The sequence below is a fragment of the Channa argus genome, chromosome 15 (assembly GCF_033026475.1).
Source record: "Channa argus isolate prfri chromosome 15, Channa argus male v1.0, whole genome shotgun sequence".
Lineage (NCBI taxonomy): Eukaryota > Metazoa > Chordata > Actinopteri > Anabantiformes > Channidae > Channa > Channa argus.
The window spans coordinates 20,485,662-20,507,886 of record NC_090211.1 but is presented as its reverse complement, the minus strand read 5'-3'; the positions used below and the strand labels follow the sequence as shown (position 1 = coordinate 20,507,886).

Sequence of the window (22,225 nt, the reverse complement as noted above, 5' to 3'; positions counted from 1 at the left end):
TACAATGTACTTTCCAAAGGTACATGTCCTCAGAAATTTCTCTGAAAATCAATGCAGCTACTTTTTTTTTTTTACTTTTTTTTTTTTTTAATACTAAGAAATATTATGCGTTGTTGTCATCCGGCTTTGTTACTGATTGCCGTAAACGGGCTTTTATTATAATTGCTGATTTTCCATGTACATGTGTGAATCCAAGGACGAACAGTCGTTAACTAGTTATTGTTAGCATACAATAAATAAGATGCTGTTAATAAACTGAAAACACAAGTCTACTCCAGATTTATTCCACATGCGCCTCGTAAGTAAAGTTTCTGCAGATACTTACTTTCATCAGTCTTCACTCCATCTATTCATACATTACTGTATTATAATTATCTATTCATATAGAAACATCACTGATCCTGCAAATGGTAAAATAACTAAGTACATTTACTTAAGTACTGTACTAAGGAGATGATTCAAGTATTTCTATCAGTTCTTCCATTTTCTGCCTGATTATCATTTGACTTCACCACATTTAAATAAAATGTTTTACTGCACTGCATTTGATAACTTAAGTTACTTTTCAGATTACTAATCTAAATGACAGAATAATCCTAATAATTAAAATACAGTATGATCCTATTTATGTGAAATTAGCCATTCTGCATACATTACTTTCAAGAATCTATTTCTGCAAAATAAATAAAGCCGTCAAATAAATGTTGTGGAGTTCATACCAACAATACTTCTGAGTTGGAGTTGAGTAAAAGTTCAATAGTGGAGTAAACTCGAGTATTTCTATTTTCTGTTCATTTATACTTCACTACATATCAGACAGATCTTGTAATATTATTCTATGGAGAAAGGTGCTAGTTCCTTTTACCATTTTTGCATGTATAACACTGACTCATGTTTTTTCCGTGTTTTTATTTGCTAGAAAATCCTGTTAATCCAATGGTGGTACACTAATATTCTAAATGTAACATTTTCAGAAACAGAAAAACATGCAAGCATTTTCTTAGCAGCACATTCAGAGACCTCCTGGTATAGATGAACACCGACTGGGCTACAACAAAGGAAAAAAAGGTTGTAAATGCCTGAATCAATGAACAACTACATGAATTCAATATTTTTTTTGGAACAATTTAGGCAATGGCATGTTCTTATTTTAAGAGAATGGGAAACAATGTCCCTATGTGGAATTGAATAGTCCAGGCCTAGTGAAAAACTGTAACAATAAGAGAACAAGTACTAGAAAATTGATGGTGTTATCATTTTGTAAAAGTTAGATGAGTGTAAAGTCAGACAGACAGATGGACACATCTCCAACACATCTGAGGACGGAGTAAAGGAGCAATAAACAAGAGGAGAAAGTAGGAGTTTATACTTCTGAGAGAGAATGGGTTACACTTGAATCTATCAGAAGATTGAATCATGTCAACTGGGCTTTTTTCTTCTTGGTTAGAAATGTTTCACTACTTATCCAAGCAGCTTCTTCAGTCTGAAAAACTGCTGATTCTGGTCCTGAGGTGTGGTGTGCTGGGAGTCAAACTGTAGGTACTGGTCCGTGTGTGAGTGGGTTTCCTGTAGATCTCTATTTGTAGGTTACCACAAGAGCCAATGTTAACTGCACAGTCCAGGAAGGCCAGTCTGTCGCTACCTGTGCCACCGGCATCCTCCCCGGTGAACTTAATGCTCATGTCAACTGCACCTATGTGGCCAGTGAAAGCCTGCACCTCCTGGATCTTAACCTTCACGCAGGTGTCATCTACATATGTGAATCAGGTGGTTGGTGCTGTCCCTGGGAAGGAGTTGAGTACTTTCTTCTTCACTGCCTCCATGTGTAGGTTGGCAACAATAGGTGACACTGGAGAAACCAGTCACCTCTGTAAGTGAAGTATGTGGTGTTCAGACAAGTCTAACCAAGAAGAAACATGTCCAGTTGACATGAGAAACTTCACAGACTTATAGTTGAATCTTTACGCGGTGCTTGGTCAACGATACTGTATAAAATATTATGAGTCCGTTTTGTACTGACCTACTACTTCAATCACAAATGACAGTTTTCAACTTGCACCGGTTTATTAATTTACTATTAATGTGACAAAAATCAAATGTGTACTTAAAACTGCTAATAAATTTCAGTCTCAAAGAATGTTTACAGGTATAAAAAAAGTTACATTTAAAACTTTTTCAATACCACTTTTAATTAAAGACCAAACGTGATGGAAGTACACAAAGATTAACATATTTTTTCTAACTAAAGTAAAATGACTAAGTGATTCCATGTGCAATTCCATTGCCTTGATTTTCAATTTTACTCGCCTGAAACACCTGCAATTTACTTTACCAAAGATGAGTCGGTGGTATCTCAAAGGGTGTCTTGATATTTTTTTGGGGTGACTGTAGCTAAGTTAGTAGAGAATTTGTCCACAGACCACAGGGTAACGGGTTCGATTCCCGGTCCTCCTGGCTACATATCGATGTGTCCCTGAGCAAGACAATGACCCCAATGCCATCCCCTGTGTCTGCTACCTGTAAGATGCTTTGGATAGAAGCGTCTGTAACTGTAGCTTTAATGGTTTTACACAGGGTGATGACGTCCCTGATCACTTACACAGCATTTTTAGGAGGGAACTTCTAAAGAATGTTCTATAGTAATGAGGCACAATTACAGCTACAATAGAGTTTTAATGTTCATATGTGCATCTGACTGTTGTTGTAAGAGTGACAGAAATACAGAGCAACTCTGTGTTGTACGACACACTTTCAAAGAGATTAAGTGAGCAGCACAACGCAGGCATTCAATTAATTGCCAGAGAAAAATCAATGACGATGTTGCAGATATTTGAAGAACAGTACGGTGTGCTGAGTGTGTGGGTGCGCATGTTTTTGCTGTTTTGAGGTTTTTGCAGATTGTGCGCTTTAGCTCACATTTAGGTGAGAGTGCAAGGGCCTGCATAATACAGCAGCATGTCAGCCTGTGTTTGTTTTATACGGGTCACAGATGTGTATGCGTAGGTTTCACTTGGTGATGGATACAGGACACTGCTGGGCAGACGGGGGCTGCAGCTCTCTGCTGGTGTCTGTGGGCCGAGGGACTCCATTATACTCCTCGCTCTCTGCTTGTGCTCCTCTGTGGGTGGTGGCTGTGGGACACTGTTCTGGATCTGAATGAATAAAAAAAAGAAAAAAGAAAAAGAAAAAAAGAGAGAATTGTATTTTGTTGAATAAGAAGCGAGGGGAGGGGAAAGAAGCAGTATAATGAGGAAGAGATAACACCACAGAGTAATGGAGAGAACCTGACATAATGCCAATATTGTAAGTAAATGTTAATGTGTAATGAAAAGGGAGGTGAGAAGACAAGACCTCAATAAAAGATAAATCTAAATCAGACATAACATCTGAACCAACCAATAAGGGGGTTTACAAGATATTTCCAGCTTATTTCCACTTGTGTATTTCTCATAAATCAGGCTGATGGGGCTTTATGGTTTGTACTTATCAGCATTAGCATTTTGGAGACTTATTTCACCACCTGAAAACTGACAGAGGGAAAAAGACACAGCCTGGTTTCACTCTTCACTCCGCATGGTTTAAAAAAAAAAGAGATCACAGCACATTAAATACAATGTGACTGTACATTTGAAACCACCAATAAACACTAGCAACCGTTTCCGTTCCTCGGCCCACTATAAGATTTCTGTTAGACAGTTAGCAAAATAAAAGTCATTTGTCGTGGAGTCATTAGGCAGGCTGGCCAAGATTTAGATCCCTATAAATAGCATAATGGCTGTTCAAGACTCAGAGAGGAGTGTAAAATTATTCATGTAAATAAACACATTTATAAAAATGAAGGCTTGAAACCAGAATTATCCTTTAAGGCCTTTTGTCTTTAGCCTTATCTGAGAACTGTAGAAAGAACATTTTAACTACATAACCAGAGAACCACTTAAAAAGCATAACACCTACAGTAGTCGAGCTGACAAAAGGCAAATTCTTGTTTTCAGTTACAGCATACAAGAGAGAGACTATCTCCCACGTACACACACACACACACACCTCTAAGACTAGCAGAGTACTAAAATAAGTAAGACAACACTCTCCTGCAAAAAGAAACTATTTCATCTATCACCGACGTGCATAGCAGAAATAAAACGTACGCAAAGGCTGTGAAGCAGCAAATAGAGCTGTAGTGGGGTTGTATACTTCAGGCAATAAAGAACAGCAAACACTTGTCATAAGCGGCTGAAAAATGAAAAACTTTTTTCAGAAAATATTCACACACACACACACACACAAAAAAAAACTTTTCAAATGTTAAAAGGTTGCATAACATCATGTGCAGCAGCTACGAGCTGTCCCCACAGGAAGCGGACTATGAATACAAGGATTACTGTTCAAAGTTGCTCATGGGGAACCGCCAAGTACCAAGACACAGCTGCTACTGATCTGCTCCCATCGAGTTCACAGAATGACTCAAATGGTCAGTTAAAAACATGTGAGTGAGCACAGTTAGTCAAGTCAATTTTACTTGTACAGCACGTTTCATAAATAATGGAACCTCAAGGTGCTTTCACAGAAGCATAAAAGCAAAGTCAAAATCTGATCACCTGATGTCAAAGGTGAACCTTGGGCTTTACAAGACATAGCTCAGTGCACTGGTACTTGAATCAGAAAAGTAGAAACTCCCTAAAGCCTTTAACAAGAAAAAAATGAAATGGAAGAAACCTCAGGAAGAGCAACTGATGAGGGATCCCTCTTCCCTTATTAGTGTATTTTGCAAAGAGCACAACCGATCCCAAAAACAAAGGTCAACCATTAAATAATTAGACTGTGCAAAGTGAACATATTAACTGATTTGTGGGATGTGTATATAGATTGTGTGCAGCAGGAAGCTGGTATTAATATGCAGAAGAACATTCGAGGTAGTTCCCTGATGTCCAGGACAAGAGCAGGAGTAAACTGTCTTGCATCATGTACAATGCTGAGTGGGACACAACCACACATGGAGAATGACTTATACGTGAGGACAAGTCACTGTGACAGAGGCTGTTACAGCCAGATTTGTTGCAAGAGCTGAAAGAATCGATGTGAGTTAATAGATTGGCTCCCCAACTCCCCTAAGTGTTTTACAGACCAGCAGTTCAATGTTGTAGTTAATTCTTTGTTGTACTGGGGGCTGGTGAAGAAATTAAAAAAACTGCAGCCATGTGTTCATATCTGTGTGTTTGTGTAAACACTCACTACGATCTTCCCATCCAGCCTGTAGATCTGAAGAATGATGGTCATAGAACTACTCCTGTAATATTAAGAATCATCCCAGAGTCATTGTGTAAGCCTCAAATACTTTTAAGCTGCAACAGCACAGTTATTGTTAAAAAAAGCACTAAAATCTCTATAGTCACCAGTTTATCATAATTCCCCTCATGATCACCATAATCATCATTCTTGGCACCACTGCAGGAAGTAAGTAAGCTAAAGGGTGTAGAGATGAGGGATTTGTTGTATCTGATTGCCTGTAATGGTGTGGTGTTTAAGTGAGGGTGCACAGGAAGGGATGAGAACTGGTGGGTCACACAGAATAGATAATGTCTCTTCAATACTTAAGCGTTGTGAAGTTCACTTAAAGGAAGCCGTCACTGATTTTCAACTTGCTCCATTTGGTTCTAGTTTGGGTAGAACATGTACATAAATGCTATAAAACTTCCCTTTGACTTCCCTATATTAGAATCTGTCTACTTCTAGCTGAAAAACAAACTCCGGATGACCTCACTTGGAGGAACCTTCATTTCAGATCATGCCATCTTGTTGCTCATACAATGAAGTTTGTGTTCATAGTCAGCCTGTATTTCCAGAACTCCCCCAGATGACATCATCTTAACTCCTAATGATGAAAAATGTCCCCCGAGTGATGTCATCTGGAGGAGCTTTTCAGCTAGAAACAGGAAAATATTTGAACATAGGGAAGACAGAGGAAGGTTTTTTAAAAGCATTTACACCCTAAACTAAACCCACAGAAACCAAGTTGAAAATTGGTGAACTCGCTCTTTAAAGTACTTAGCTGGATTTCCACAATGTCTCTGCTTGCCCATACTAATTTCTCATTTGACACCAGCAAAACTGCACTAACCGATAAAAGCTGTCTATAAATGGTTTGTAGAAATTTGGATCTTTGAGAACGAGAGAGAAGTAGCATCGCAGGCTGTTTTATGTTCAAAGTCAAAGTTGATTTTTATTTGGCAACTGATGCTATCATGTGACTCTGGAGGATGATATTTTGAGGAACAGGCGGGTGAAGGAAAGGGCAGAATAAAAAACGGGTTCCAACATGGTTCAGTAATTGAAAAGAGCAAAAGGGGGAAAAGATGTGAATGATGCAGAGTTAGTGAGGTGAGAACAATTTTAGAGAGTAGCAGGGAAAAAAAAGTATAGAGATAGCAAAAGAATCAGAAGGAAGCTGAAGTTGGCAAGTGAAAGACTGGGTGAATGAAAGGGATGGAAAGAGTCCCTCCAGTTTAGGGAAAGTTATTACAAGTTTTAGAAATTATGAAAAGAGACTGTTCCCTAAGGCCAGCTGTGATCTGATGAGCTAACTAAGTTTTCAGCACAAGCTGCAGAAGTTTCACCCTTGCTAAGACTCAACATTGGCTCTGAATCACACACACACGGTTAGAGACAGGAAGACAAGCACATGCAAATATATAAAGAGGCAGCGTAAAGCCGGAAATGGCTAAGGGCTAAAGCTGCAGAAGCATGTGATGCAAGTGTGCTCTCAGCATGCACACGCACACACACACATGCACACACGCACGCACCCACGCACACACACACACGCACACACACAAGAGGAAATAAAATAGTGACATGATACGAGATCACTGACAAATGTGCAAAGAAAACTCCTTCATGAACCAACATTCCACTTCAGTCCAAAAGCAGATCAACAAATCCTACAAAAACCGCAAACTTTAAAGTGTGAGAGAGAGTGTGTCTGGCAGACTGGAGCAGAGGAGATGACAGGACAGAAATCAAACTGTCTTGAGACTGTTAATAGAAGGATGACTGTCACAAAACTGCTTCCCCTAAACTGTCTCGGTGTCTCTACAAACACACACTTAACACGAGCAAACAGATTCAGGCACATCCATTCAAACAGTTCACGATTCCCCTGTGACACACTGCTATGGGAGCTGCAGTGTGTGCCATCATTCTGTCACTCCTCTAATTCTGAGCTACTTTCAGAATACCAAATGTTCTGGTCCTACGTATGATGCCAAACTCAAGCTTAGCAATCTGATGCGGCTGCTAGTCCTTCTGTGTTTTGAAGCATTTGCTGCAAAGCCTCCTAGAGTAACAACAAGGACATAGATGATGTTCAACTTATTTTGAAACAAACGTGTGCTTGAAGCCAGTTCATACCATAGCACATTCTTTTGTGTTGAGTAAGTGCTGTGATCACAACACAGCACAGATTGAATCACATTCGAGCACTTATTCAGCTCAATTAACACTGATTGTTACTGGAAATGAACTATTCACATTTCTTTAAACCTCTCACTGACTCAATTTCCATTTGCACATTTGGTAGGATGTAATTGTGAAAAATTTAAAAATAAAAATAAATAAACAAAAACTATCAAAAAACATGCATATTGTATCTTTAACTGTAAAACACATTTCTGAACACGTCGCTGTGAAATGTGAACTTTACAGGCTCCATTTTCATGCTAGTAGAAAAACTAGTCCAACTGTCACTACCCCATGTTGGTTTTTGTGTGAGCTCAATATCTAACTTGACAGGCCCTTATTTTTGTGCCCAGCACTGGAGAGAGGTTTCAGTCTGATTCCTTTAATAATTTATTGTTTCCATCTTTGATGGATATACACATAAGCACAGAAGAGTGCATAATGGTGAAAATAATGAGTTTTAATCATTAGTTTATCATTCTCCAACCAGCCTTTAAACTGACACTTTAACAGCTATGGTTGGCTGCATTTACATCCAATATCAGCAGTGATGGGTTGACTGGAGTCCAGAGACTGGATGCACATACTTTGTATTTTCAGGGGGAGACAACTGTGTGCAGTCATCTTCATACAAATAGCCAGCAGCAACAAAAGGTCTGCAGGGAGCTAAACAGAACAGATATCAGCTTTACAGTCACCAGATTCAATACTCTGAGATAAAGAGGCAGTGACTTTGTACTTATAGAGTTTGACAGGCTTCCAGAATTCCGACAGCTAGTTCAAACTGACTGAAATTATGCATTTATCCCTTTAATGCTTAAACATGTGTGTCTCAAATTGGCACCTTAGACTGCAAAGTCAGGAGTAAGCACGGGACTTTTTATTCCTAAGATTTTGTGAAAAGATGATTTCCCACCAAAGGAACTGACCTTCAAAGTGTAAAGGTCATTTCAACAGGAGAATTATCAAAATCCTACTGAATTATATAAACATGAGTCATTCAGGGCTCGTTTGTTACAGATTTTCTTAAACTTTTTTTTTAAGCTACTAGCAGACTAGTGTATGTAATGCAAGCTAGTAAATAATCACTGCACAGCCCAGAATCTTCAATATTCTAATTTCTATTGCAGTAAGGTTGACTTTTGTAATCTTTAAAATTTGCCCTGCTATGGTTAGAAATCAGCTAAAGTAGGTTGAGGCACCATGTAAATCCACCATGTTTCACACAGTAGACCATAACATCCAAGTTAAAATTTAATGTGAATGGCTGCTAGTAGTTCTTTGTATGCATATGGTTTTCACTAGAGACCATCTGCCTGACATGTAATTGATGAATGTAAATGAAATATAGTGAAAAGATACAGTTTGTTAAAATCCATCTGGAGTTTCTCTAAAGAAACTCTGGACACCAAAGAATATTTATGACTAACATCTAATATTACTAAATGTATGTCAATGAATTCAGTAACTAGTCTAAGCCTTTGCTTTCTGAATGATACTATAGGAGGAGGAGCATTACAACAGTATAAGTGGGCCAAGCACTATCCTGCTCCTGTGAGATCCATCCAAAGCAGCTATCTAAACGGCAAGTTAATCAGTGTGTGTTGAAATTAGTTCAAGAGACCAAACCAAAAGATTCATAACAGCCACAACAAAGACCCATTTCAACTTGTGTCCTCTGCCTTTACATTTACATTTAGTTGTTCCGTTACAACCAACTTACAAGTGATGTAAAAAGCAGGGTAGACATTCAAAGCAAAGGGCCCTAAGTATTGTTTAAGTTTTGTGAGATGCAAGTGCCAGAAAGGGGAGAAGCTGTGTACTATTACTTCTTAAGTGCATAAGAAGTGTGAGATGAGTTCTGCCTGCAACACTTTTTGAATGAATGTGCATTTAGCTACTTCTTTCCACCATTGTGGGACCACTGAGCTGAAGAGCTTTGCTTGGGCCCTTTGGCTGCGAGGATCACACTTTGCACCATTCTTTGAGATATCAATGCTACACTAGAGCTCTTAATGAATGTTCTGCATGTCACCACTATGTGAAGTATGAGCTCTAAACCGAAGCCAGTGTTGTAAATTGGCATTTTGCTGCTGCAGTGCTGATTCTGGCACTTTATTTGCATAAATAAATCTCGTCTTACCTGTGCACATTTCCCCTGCTGACTCTCTGTTTCACTGCTCATGCTGTTCTACAGTGTATAAATAAATATTACAAAGTAATCTAAACATGGTTTGAACCCTACTGATCGTCAGGTTACTATGAGCTTACTTTTCTAAATTTATTGTTTCAAATAATATATTTATAGGTATTACTATGTTCAACACCTTCCATTGTGAGAAGGCTACACTAGATTATCTTTGTTTGTGAGCATATACATGTGTGTGTCCAGAGGTCTACCTGTATGAGAAGCAGCCTGAGGGCCTGTGCTGCTTCGTGGCTGAGCTGCTTCACCCCCCTCCTTTCAACTGCCTCCATCACCTGGAGCAGGTCAGGCTTACACAGCACTGCTGTAGTCCTGTAGTGCAGGAGCTGCAGAGGACACAAACACACAGACACATAAAAATGCATAATCCGACACTGATGCAGTCACTGATAAAACACAGGAGAATTAGAGTGAGGATTATGAAAAGAGGTTAAAAAAAAAAGAGAGGGAGAAATGGATAAAGGGAGAAGTGGAAAGCATAAAGGATGAAGGTAACTATACACATGTTCATTTTTACAGTGGTTAAGTCCTGATATGTGGACAAATTCCCTCAAGTGATCAGAAATTTTGGGTGTTAACAGACATGGGCCACAGCTGACCATTGAATAATCAATAAAAAGAAAGTATCTTAGGCACAGCCAAAACACCAAATCTGGTATTAATGTGTGTTTAGTTTGCATTATAATGTGGTGTGTAAGGCTTTAGAATATGGAATTATATTTAGACACATGTGATCTAAAAACTTTTACTACCCCTATGTTTTTATCACCTTCATTAACTTTTGATATTTTTAATATCAAATATTTAAAACTGCTCAGAACCATTCAGCAGAAATTATACTTGATTTGTGTTGTGTGCGTGTGTGTGTTTAAATACCATTGTTGTGAGGACATTTTTGCTGATCCACACAGCTTCAAATTGCTTTTTGAGGGTCAAGACTGGGTTTTAGGGTCAGGGTTAGAATTAGGTTTAGGCATTCAGCTGTGATGGTTAGGGTTAGGGGAAGGGGCTAGGGATTGCATTATGTCAATGAGTGTCCTCACAAGTATAGAGAGAAACAAGTGTGCGTGTGGGTGTGCGTGTGTGTGTGCTCACAAGTGTGATGAGTCTGAGAAAGGCAGGGTGCAGCAGGGAGCTGTCTCCTGAGCTGAGAAGGCAGAAGACAAGGAATCGACTCCATGGCTGACAGACCACAAACTTTGCTAACACACACACACACACACACACACACACACAGAGAAAGACCAACACATACTTATGTGGTGAAAAATATCGAATCAATGACTAATTTAGATCATTAATGTTTATTATCTTCCTCTCAGCCCAATAATTGTAAATGGTCAATGACTGAAAATTTGTGACCAGTGTCGAAGAATGAGATAATATGAGCATAACAGCACGCAGGTGCATACACATAAACTAACCAAATATTCTTTCCCCTGCACACACATAACTACACACTCACATGTGATGTCAAGCATAGATATTTTTCTTGCACACATATACACATCTTTGATTGGTTCTTCAATTACATTCAACATATTTTTTTCTCTCTCAAACACACACACTATATTTCTTACGCTCACTCATTCTGAAACTGCCTGGTACCTGTAGTGGGACTCCTTTTCTGAAGAAAGGCCAAGAGGGAGGCAAGACAATTCACTGAGGCTCTCAGCAACAGCTCATTCTTCTAAGAAGAAAGAGACACACTTGTAAGAAACATGAGACACAACCTGAGTATGCAAATACACACAAATAGGGATCTTTTCATGGATTATCCAATATCACAAGTGTATACGACAGCAGCCACACAAATGTCAGAAATATGACATGTGCCTATGTATTCTTGCTAGTTAGAAATGGACAACAGAGGCACAGAAAACACGGGCAATGTTACACGAACCCACACACATAGCCACCCACAGGCACATGCTCAGCAATGGACAGAGATGCAGCCAGAAACAAAAGGGAGAACAAGAAAACACCAGGGACAGCGACTATGTAAGGTTTAAATAATGCATGTCTCTCCCACAGTGGCGGGTCTGGCAGCAAGCACCATGTAGTGTCCAAAAATACTGAAGTAGGCCAGGCGGATATAAAGACAACACTGAACAGTTACACCCTAATCCTGAGGCGAGTGGACGAGATAGGAGAAGAAAGGAGTCAAGGGAATAAGTGGGAGGGGATGAGAGAGTCAAGGAGGTGAAGTGGGTTAGGGTAAAAGAAAGTACAGATGAGGACAAAGACTGGAGTTTGAAATAGGAGCAAATAAGAGGGGAAGACAAAGGTAGAGGAATAACAGTAAAGGGCAGCGTATACAGGAAGCAAAGCTGGGAGAAAACAAGCAACGACTTGAGGAAAGAAGCTCCAGAGCTGCAGTGTTCAATGCTGCCACTGAACCAGAGCTTCAAGAACTGTTGCACATATCAGCTACTGAACAGCAGACTACAGAGCACTGAACCATAGAGCTGAAGCTCAGCTCAGCACCAGTCGTCTGTGCCACTAACGTGGACCCGGATGCTGGCATGCTGCAGCACAAACATAGGATAATAAGAAAGGTGCATTTATACCATAGTTTGAATAATTTATCTAGTGTTTATCTGTGTATATGAAAATGTATATGAATCTCTCGTTGCATATGTACAACGAGAGATTCATATACTTTTTCTTTAATGTGGTCCTCTGCAAAGGGTCTTATGTAATGTATTTTTAACATAACCACCGTGAAAGGGACAGTATTAGTCAGTGTATTGACCAGATGGCTGCATTGTTGTAGTCTTTTATCCATTAAACTTTTATATTAAACATTTTAAATACACAGTATGTCAGGGTGTTGGCTTCAATATCTGATGCAATTTCTCTAATTCCAGCATAATTTTAATTAGCTCTCATTTCTAGCAAGGGCAACAAGAATAGGAAGATATAAAGACAAGATGAAAATTAAGTTTAAGAGTCTTGAAAACAAATGTTTAAACCGTTATGTTTCAATCTGCTCTTCATCACATTCAATTTGAGAGAATATCCACTCTGTCTCAGCTTTGATTAGCTAGGTTCACAGCAATATAGAAATAACAAATACAGCCTCTTCAACACTCAAAGTCCAAAATTGAATTGATCAATCAAAACAAAAGTTTGATTGTTGATCATGCACAAACAAGCTCACAATTAAAGAAAGTGAGTAAAAGCTGATAAGTTCTGCAGAAATAAGTGACAAGCAAAGATAATGTGGATATAAAAACAGCAATAATGTTTAAAGACATATCAGTGGTAGCTGGTGTGTCAAACTCAACAGTTGGCTACAGAAAAAAAGCAGATGTGCACAGGGAAATGGAAAATACTCCAGTAGGCCACATAAGATGAGTGTAAAATCATTTACAAAGTGTAAAACAACATTTTTTTGACAGCACAGCAGGTCAAGAATATCCTCCAGGATGAAGATGTATTGTACATGTACAGATGCAACTTGTTAACGAGAGGACTTCATGAGCAGAACCTCACAGACCGTGTTGTGCAGTGAGATGCAAAACTCAGGTCGGCTCCTTAAACATAAGGACCAGGCTGCAGTTACAAACGATGCAAAGAGAAAAAGGAACAGCTAATGACCCAGAGCACTACCTCATCTGTCAAACAAGGTGTTCTTTCTAGTCCTGAGGCCATAGAATAAGTGACAAATGATGAAAGCAACAGGATAAATCCAGAGATATAAAGATTTCTGTGGGCTTAGATTGATACATATATTCAAAACTCACTGAACACTATTTTTTTTTTATCATTCACCAAAACCAGCTAAAGATTTACTTTTTTTTTTAAGGTGAAGAGGTGAAATACTCTCAACTAGCCTGATAGTGACAAAAACCAGATATTAATTAGACTTTGTTGCATTTCACTTGCAGGAGACAAATGCAGAAAGACCTGCAAGATGATGATTTGGAGAAGACACATTTGCTGAAATAGATCAAGTGGATCTATTTCAGATATAAATATTTTTTATAATAATTTTGACTTCATGTGTATTAGTTTAATTAAAGAAGTTAAAACCATTATCACTTTATTATTTCTATACTATTGGAAACCCACTCATAATAACGCTGACTAGACACATTAATGTTACATTATCTTATTTCAAACTGAATGAGTAAAAGCAAAGAGCCTGAAAACAGAACAGCAAAAATACTTAGACTGAACTGTATCTGTACCTGTTATGGCTATTAAAAGAGTGATTCATGTTATTTGAAGCTAGTCTTGAAGTACTTATGATACACATTCAGTACTGTGCATTAGTCAAAGGCCACCACATATTGTCAGCAACTGGACTCGAAATTTTCAAACCTCAATTTATCACAGTGAAAGGGTCAACTTGGTATTCAGATGAAGATGTTAAATGCTGAGCCAGAGCTGAGCTGGACTTCAGCAGAAGAAACTCAGAGAAACTCTTAGAAACTTAGGAGGTTTCCTGAACAAGAGAGTTCAAAACATGTGAAATGCAAAGGGAGGTCTCACTAAAAAAGCTGTTTTTAATATACTATATGTATCATGTCTGTTCCAAAGTTCAGCTGAGACTCCTATAAAACAGCCCAGCTAAGCTAAATTGATCTGGTGTGTTTCAAAGTTAGTTATTTAAGATATCTCACCTTTTGTTTACCTGAGTTCTATCAGAAGGATATTTTCTACTAGCTTTTCAATCACGTTACAGATTAAACTAGAAACAGGATAGACACATGAAGAAGGTACAATAAAGACATAAAATCATACGTTCATAATCAATATCCCAATCCACTTAGCCACAATCTGATGAAAATCTCTGTGTCAACAATTTCACAGAATCTTGTTTCTCTAAAATCAACCTGGACAGAAACAAACCCAAGTTGTAAGTCTTATTTGCCAGGAACAAACCGAGGGGGTCTGGATGACAGCAGGTGAAACAGCAAGCACCTCTGAAAAGTCCCAGAAATATGATCCAAAAACATAAAATTAATTTTTTGGTGCGTGTTTGGTTTCCTGCAGTAAACCTCAGATTTCTCACAATTTCATTGTGATTTGTGGTGAAGGTTGATAGAGCATCTTTAATAATAAGCGACCACTGTGGTGACCAAAACATACTGTAACATGCCTTCAAGCAGCTCAAGACTGTAATAAGGCCAACTTTGAAATCCAGACTCGTTAACTTTTAATAACCTTCAACTCTGCTATTATCAGTGTGAATCAGGAAGACCTCTGTGTAGAGTATCTGCTACTTCATCTACAGCTGTTCATCAACAGGAATTGACTTTTATATGCTCTGTCTGATATTTGCTCGCACAGTTTTAAGTACCAAATCTCTCAATTTGCTCAGTACAAACATCACATTTTGCTCATTATGTGCTGCTGTATAACTAGGTCAGTGTCTTAAGAGTCCTGACCACATTCAGAAGGCTTCTTGCTGCTATTTCATGGACAAAGTTGATATGAATTATCACTACTGGTGTTAGTGCTACTCATAACACCTGCAAGCTTTGGGATTCATTGATTCACATTATCTTAGCTCCAGTTGCACCGACAAATTGAACTTGTTCTTGTGTGGCTGTTGAGACAACGCCATTAAAAAGATAGTTGTAAAGGTTGTACTTGGTTGTGTCATTGAGCATTTTATTGCTTCATATTTATGTAGTGCCTCTCTGTATGTATGCTGGAGCAGGTTGAAACAGCAGTAAAATGAAAGGCCTGTGTGAGTATCAACACATGTAAAGCACCAAACTCCTTCTTTATAATTGTAACGATAAAAGGTCCATCTACTGGCTTATTATGTGCACTAGATTACTCACATTGGACCATGATGGTTCTTCTGTGCTGGATGCCGCCCAGGACAAGTAGTGCTTCATCTATTTATTTAAATGAGTATTTATTTAAATGAGTAAAATGGGTGCTGGCAAGACATCAGTCTGCCACTTTTGTAATAAGTAACCAAAGTCAATACATAATACCATTTCAGAGATACCTGCGCTTGCTTGGATGTGTGTGCCATTCCATTATCTTAACTGTTAAATCAATTGCAATCTCATTTTCTTCACAAACTTGTTTGTGAAAGGCAGCTTCAACATCACATAAAGATTTTAGAGATTTCCTTTATGATATCTCTGCTGCAGAATGCGGAAAGGGAAAGGAAGTAAAGCGAGGCTGGAGGCATCACCATATTCAAACTCACATCTGTGTGAGCACATTGGTATGTGTATCTATTTCAAGATAAAGGCTAACGCTCCGAAATCTGATGTAATCGTTTAGTATTTTATTGCCACACAATGTTGTTCCAGTTTCATGTGATAAGATCCTTAATAGTCAGTTTTTGGTGATTTACAGAGAAAGATTAAAATGGTTGGATTCGATGATAGTTGTGCTTTTCGCTTCAGTTTTCTTAATATGTTCTACTATGCAACACTAACTGAGCTTCCTCAATCAACATAAACAATTTCTCTGGTAGCTTTTTGGTCAAACACATCTTTCTACTAGTGTGTGTGTGTGTGTGTGTGTGTGTGTGTGTGTGTGTGTGTGTGTGTGTGTGTGTGTGTGTGTGTGTGTGTGTGTGTGTCCCAACAACCTCAAGAGTTCAGAACAGTCTGAGCCGATTGGTCAGACACTTATAAACTGCAATTCTTAGTGCATTTGAGTCATTTTGAATTTATGTTAACAAAATGCACTGAGTTTAACAACAATCACTGTTGGATAGATATGCAAGTGCGCACATGCAATAGATATCAAGTAAGGTGCAAGTACCTGGATAAGAAGTCCGCTGAGAGCAGCTGAGAGGAACTGGGCGCCTCTAGAGCCAAGTGGGTACAAAGCTCCATCTTCAAACCCCGGGAGTCTAGGCCCAACTAAACCCGCATCAGGGCACACACACACTACTGCTGAGTCCAGGTCAACATCAAGTAGAGCTTGCAGCAACTTCAGATAGCTGACTGGAAATAAATAAGGACAGGAAGGATATTAGGACTGGTAAATAGCTGCAAAATGACAGGGAATTAGGAACAAAATATAATTCTTAAACACACAAGAGGATGAGAAGAGAGCAAACAAATGTGGAGGGTAAAAGCACAGGAGAGACAAGTGCATAGCACAACAGAAGTGAGCAAGTAAGAGTTGCACAGAGTGAATAGTGACAGTCTGAAAGGGAAAATTGTGGTAAAAATGGGCAGCAGAAGGATCAGAAAACGGAAAACAGTTAAAAGGAGCATAGGACATTTTTTGAATTGATGTGACAGAAAGGGAGGGCAAGAAGTTAAAGATGCCACTGCGAACTGAAGAGTGTATGTGTGAAACAGCAAGAGAGGGGGGTTGAGGAAGGGTCAGCAAGGCAGAGAGACAAAAGCAGTGATGGAGCTAAAATGGGAGAGACAGCCAAAATGACTGCTAAAACACAGTGGGATCCAAAGTAAGAGCTACCAGCCACTTGATTTGCACTTATGCCATGTACACTGAGATTAGAGCCCTCTGAGGGAGGGAGGACTCAATTAGTGGCAGCAGAAGAGACACAGCACTGAGATAGACAGGGAGGGATTGATGAATGAGAGAAACGAAAATGGAGAATAGAAAGCATAAAGGAGATAAAAACTAATTGAGGCAGGAAGGAGGCTGAGAGAGAGAGAGGAAGGAGAGATAGGCGGGTAAACTGAGAGAGCCAATACATCACGGAAACCCTGACAGACCACTTATCCAGCTGAAAGACAGAGACACAGAAGCAGCATGGGTGATGTGTCTCCGAGTGGTGCAGGGAAATATGGGACACTTAATAAAATGAAAGTGTGTGAAATGCATAACCAGAGTTTGGTTACAAGGATTAAACATTGATAAATGTTCACTTTACTTGTGGAAGTCCATGTACCCAAAGTCTATTCTGAGGTTAACACAGTAACTAAATGAACTGGAATAGCTGCATTAATCCAGGATGTCCAAACTCCACTGAAACCCTGACATGTACTTGGTTATTCACACTTGCTATAGACACAGCAAGTACATTACTTATGTCCTTCCAAGCCCAAGTACTCATATAAAATTCTGAATTTGTTACCCAGCAGGAGATTGTCTGCGTTTCTTTTCTGAACAAAAAGTTGCTGCACAGCTTTGCCCAGACTCCAACTGATGGTCTTATGGACCTGAAATAATGGAGACAGAAAAAGAGAAAGAACAAGAGAGAGAGAGAGAGAGAGAGAGAAGAAGAATAACAAGATTAGCTGAAATCTAATTGCAAGTAAGAATGAATTATGCCTGTAGTGTAAGCAGACAACAGAGAGGAAATTCAGTTCATCATACCACAGCTGTACTGTACATCAAGAAAATCCAAATGTGTTCTGTATTGTGCATCCATATCTTAATCTGTGTTCTACTTTCTTATATGATCTGTGCCTGGCCCTTGACTTTGTGAAGTTTTATCCTGAAGTTGTGATAAGCTGAGCTGTGGTGTGTACCTGGGCTGAGTGAACACGCTGCAAGGTAATGAGGGAGGACAGCAGTAGATGGCTGCAGCACAGCAGGGCTGAAGGAGGACAGGCTGATGGAGTGGAGGAGGAGGAGGAGGAGGAGAGGACTGTCTGCAGCTGGTCCATCAGCCCACTGTTGGAGAGCAGCATGGGGACAGCTGGGGAGGAGAAGGCACTATGTGATCACACTTTGATGGGCTCTGTGCTTGTCTGTCAGTGTGTGTGTGTGAGTTGATCTGTATGACTGCATGGTGACGTGCTGCAGGCGCCCACCCACTATTATGTAAATAAAAACACACACTTCTTACTTCTCTGTGACACCTGGTAGGCCACTCGAACATTACAAATTGACAAACTCGTACAAAGTCACGCACCCACTTTCACATCGCACTCTTACTGCAGCTGAACTCTCTTAATTGAGCTTTGTTAAAGTGCGCAGCACAAGTCCTAATGTACTGTACAATGTTGCATAAGAAATAATGAACGGACCATAAGGGGAAATACTCTACATAACACCAGGGTTATATAAAGCACACAGACAGACAGCCAGGTCAATTGAAACAGCATCTAGCCTGAAGCTGAAGTAACTAGCATCTGTAAACTCACCAGCAGTAATGAAGAAGCAGATGGTGAATGCAGCAGAACCAATAAAGTAATGCTATAGGCATAATTAGCTTTGGCTCCCCATGGTATCCCTGCTCCCTGGCCATTACCTTCACGTTATTAACTGCAAACCAGCTCATTACTGACTTATGTTAAGGTTTTCTTTGGAAGCCAGGGCAGAGAAATAATTTAGCATGTAATAATTTCAACGCTAATCAATATGTCATGTCAAATAATTGATTTTCTTAATAATCGGCAGTGTAACATCTTGATTTATCCAGAGTGCAGCTATTTCTGCTGTATTTTGGCTCACTGGTTCCAAAGCTGCACTGGATTTTTAAGGTTCAGGAGCCATTTTTCTCTTCAACAGAAATGTCTAATAAAAACTTTGGGATCCCATCTGATAGATTGGCCTTTCGTCCTGCTTTTTATTATCTGCTAAAAGAAAAATAACTGAGTGTGTTTGTGTTTAATGTGCGTGAGATCGAGTCACACAAATATTACTGTGTGTATGTTTGTGTTTCCATTTGTGGTTTTACCTGTGTGTTTGAGCTATTTAGCAAGGTTTAGTGAGGTGACAACAAAACCCTGAGCACTTGTCGTGGTTTTGCATAAATGTGTGAGAAGCTGACAGCATAACAATATGTGTACAAGTGTTTATGACACAGTCCAGGATTGAGCCCCAGTCTGTGTATCAGTATGTAAAGATGTACAGCAGGTGTCTCGGCTTGTGTGCTTATTATTTCCCCGCTGTCTCAATGCCTTGTGCCTGTCAAAGACAGCCTCTTACCTCTGTCAAAACGAGACAGAACAGAAGCTGAAACAGAGAGAAAGATAGAGACATAGAGACAGAGAGAAAGAGAGAGAGAGACAGAGAGAGAGACGGAGAGAGAGAGTGTGAGTGAGAGAAAAATATATCAAGACATAGGCTGAAGAGTGTGTGAAAGATGCAAATTCGGAGAAGTAAAGAGTAAGACAAATACTTAGAGATAGACAGTCAGAGAGACAGGCAGAGTGTGTCTAACCTCTGTCGGTGCAGTGTGCAGGGGACATACTCAGGCAGCAGTACAAGTAGTTGAGGGCAGGCAGCAGGCTCTTTGGGCTGGTAGGCTTTAAGTTCCCTGCTATAATACTCACTAAAAAAAATAAATAAATAAACACCACACATTCAAAATCAGAAGGCTCACTTGTCTTTCTTTATCTGCTGGGCTTTCAAACACATTTGATAAACATTTCATCTAAGAGAGAGACACTGAGACACGACGTGACAGACAAAATGTGACAAGATGAGCTTTGGCATTTACTGCCCGTCATGTCTCCCACAGGTCGGTAAAAACTGAATTAATCTGATCTGACAGTGAAAATGTCAAACACGAGAGATTGGAAAACATAACACAGGATAATGTACCACTAATGCAGTAAAAAGACAAAACTAAGTGGCAAGTTAAAAAAGGATGGGGGGTGGTGAAATCAAAGCAAATAGCAAAGCAAATCTGAGACTAAAAGTAATAAGCTTGGAGTCATATCACGCCAAACATATCTGGTAAATTTCTAAACTGTATTTTCATCTGTACATCATTAGTGAGCCTTCCTCTGGGCAGGTTAGTTAAAACACAACATACTATGTGTTTGAATAGAGTAATATGTCTTTCAGTAGATAATTATGTGTCTGTAAGGGAAACAAACAAGCACCTGTGTGAGCAAAGAATTTGCCAAAATGAGATGTGCCTCAAAAATTCTGCAATTTTTGCTTGTTTCTTTCTTTCTAGAGCGAAACTCTGAGTTATAGTGCTTCATTTTTGTATGACATTTTCTTGGTTGTCTAAATTAAGTTCGTAAAGTTCGTTAATTGAAGACATTTGGATCCTGGATTTTGGTTTGGGGACCCGGGGATGGAACGGCCTTGTACATCCTTATATGTTGCACCCCGACCCCCTAGACAGGGGCGTAACAACTGATTAGACAAAGATTAAGCTTTACCAAAGTGATGTAAGGGCTAACGTTTGGAGAACGAAAGGATCTGCTCACGATCCCAAACATACAAGCTCATCTGTGAAACACAGTGGAGGTAATGTCTTGGGTTTGCATGGTTTCTTCTGGGATGAGCTCATTAATCTGATGATGATGATGTAACACATGATGGCAGCAGCAAAATTAACTCAGAAGTCTAAAGAAAAATTTTTGCCTGCCAATTTAAAGAAAGATGCAAGCAAACTGTTTGGGAGATCCTTCATCATGTAGCAAGATAATGATCCAAAACACGCTGTCAAAACACACAAAGAACTTCATTAGGGGCTTTTAGACTGGCCAAGTCAATCTCCACACCTAAACCATATAGAGCTGCATTTTACCTGCTAAAGAGAAAACTGAATTCCCACAAAATCAACAACAACTGAAAGAGGCTGCGGTGAAAACCTGGAAACGCATCACTAAAGAAGAAAACGTTTGGTGATGTCAATGAGTCACAGGCTTGATGCACTTATTGCAAGAAAAGGATTTGCAACTAAATTTTAAGTCTTATTCACTTCATCTTTTTTTAGTTACCTGTTTCAGTACTTTTGCTCACATGAAAAATGGTTGAAACATGTGTTGGTGGATTTTTTTTTACAGTGTTATTTTAGTTTATATGAAATAATACAGAACTAAATACAGTATGTTGTGGACCTGTATTTCTAGCATTAGTGAGACATTCACTGTGTTCACATGCACTTATGTAATCTGGTTACTATAATATGATTTTCCTCTATCTTTTGACTTTATTTGGAAGCATGGCTCACAGATTTAAACTGGACATGCCCTCCCGAGTGTGTGAAAAGACTGAAATTAACAAATACTCAAATGTTACACAGTGGAAAACTTATTCAGGCTTCTACAGGCCACGTTGTGTTAGTTTCACTTTTAGTCGGTGAGTGTTGGCCAGCTGCATAGCAGCTCCCCCATCGATGTGTGAGTGTGTGAGTGTGTGCGTGAGTGTGAGCGTGAATGGGTGAATGAGAAGCAGTGTAAAGTGCTTTAAGTACCAATAGGTAGAAAAGCGCTATATAAGTGCAGACCATTTACCATTTACTAAGTAACAAGGTTAACTAAAGCTACAATATGCAACTTTTTGCAAATCTTTTTGTTTTGCTGAAATATCTAGATAAAATTTTCAATGTGGAGAGGAGATGCAGACACCTCTTGTAGTCAGACTCGAAGAACAGCAATTGCAGCAGTGCAGAGATATCATCTTCTGAATGTGTTTGAAGAAAACTTGCCCTTCTAACCAAACACAGAACTTCAACAATCCCTGCTTCATTAGTAGGTTCTGCAGTATATAAATTTGATAATGACTAATACCCGAAGGGCTGTGCAGAGCATGGTGGAATGTAACAGGCAGTAGAGGAGAACAGAAGAAAAGCTTGAGTGAGGGCTGGGTAAAGAAGAATGAACGGATTTTGATTCTGGTGTTAGAACTAGCTTAAGTTGTATAATGTAGCTTTACGTGCATGTAAATGTACCAAACACTAATGCAAAT

General features: G+C 39.2%; 1 protein-coding gene across 1 annotated transcript in view; it reads right to left on the bottom strand.

The window, feature by feature from the left end:
* Positions 1-754: 754 nt before the first annotated feature.
* Positions 755-22,225, bottom strand: part of LOC137100003 (meiosis inhibitor protein 1) — a 58,276-nt gene continuing 36,805 nt past the window's right edge. Inside the window, exons 24-32 of the mRNA XM_067477546.1 lie at positions 19,737-19,847; positions 18,097-18,266; positions 17,700-17,784; positions 16,406-16,590; positions 11,267-11,348; positions 10,754-10,860; positions 9,853-9,984; positions 3,025-3,152; positions 755-1,316 (exon numbers count right to left, since the gene is read on the bottom strand). Coding sequence (XP_067333647.1) covers positions 1,268-1,316; positions 3,025-3,152; positions 9,853-9,984; positions 10,754-10,860; positions 11,267-11,348; positions 16,406-16,590; positions 17,700-17,784; positions 18,097-18,266; positions 19,737-19,847 — 1,049 coding nt within the window. The 3' untranslated portion in view covers positions 755-1,267. The remainder of the gene's footprint in view (positions 1,317-3,024; positions 3,153-9,852; positions 9,985-10,753; positions 10,861-11,266; positions 11,349-16,405; positions 16,591-17,699; positions 17,785-18,096; positions 18,267-19,736; positions 19,848-22,225) is intronic.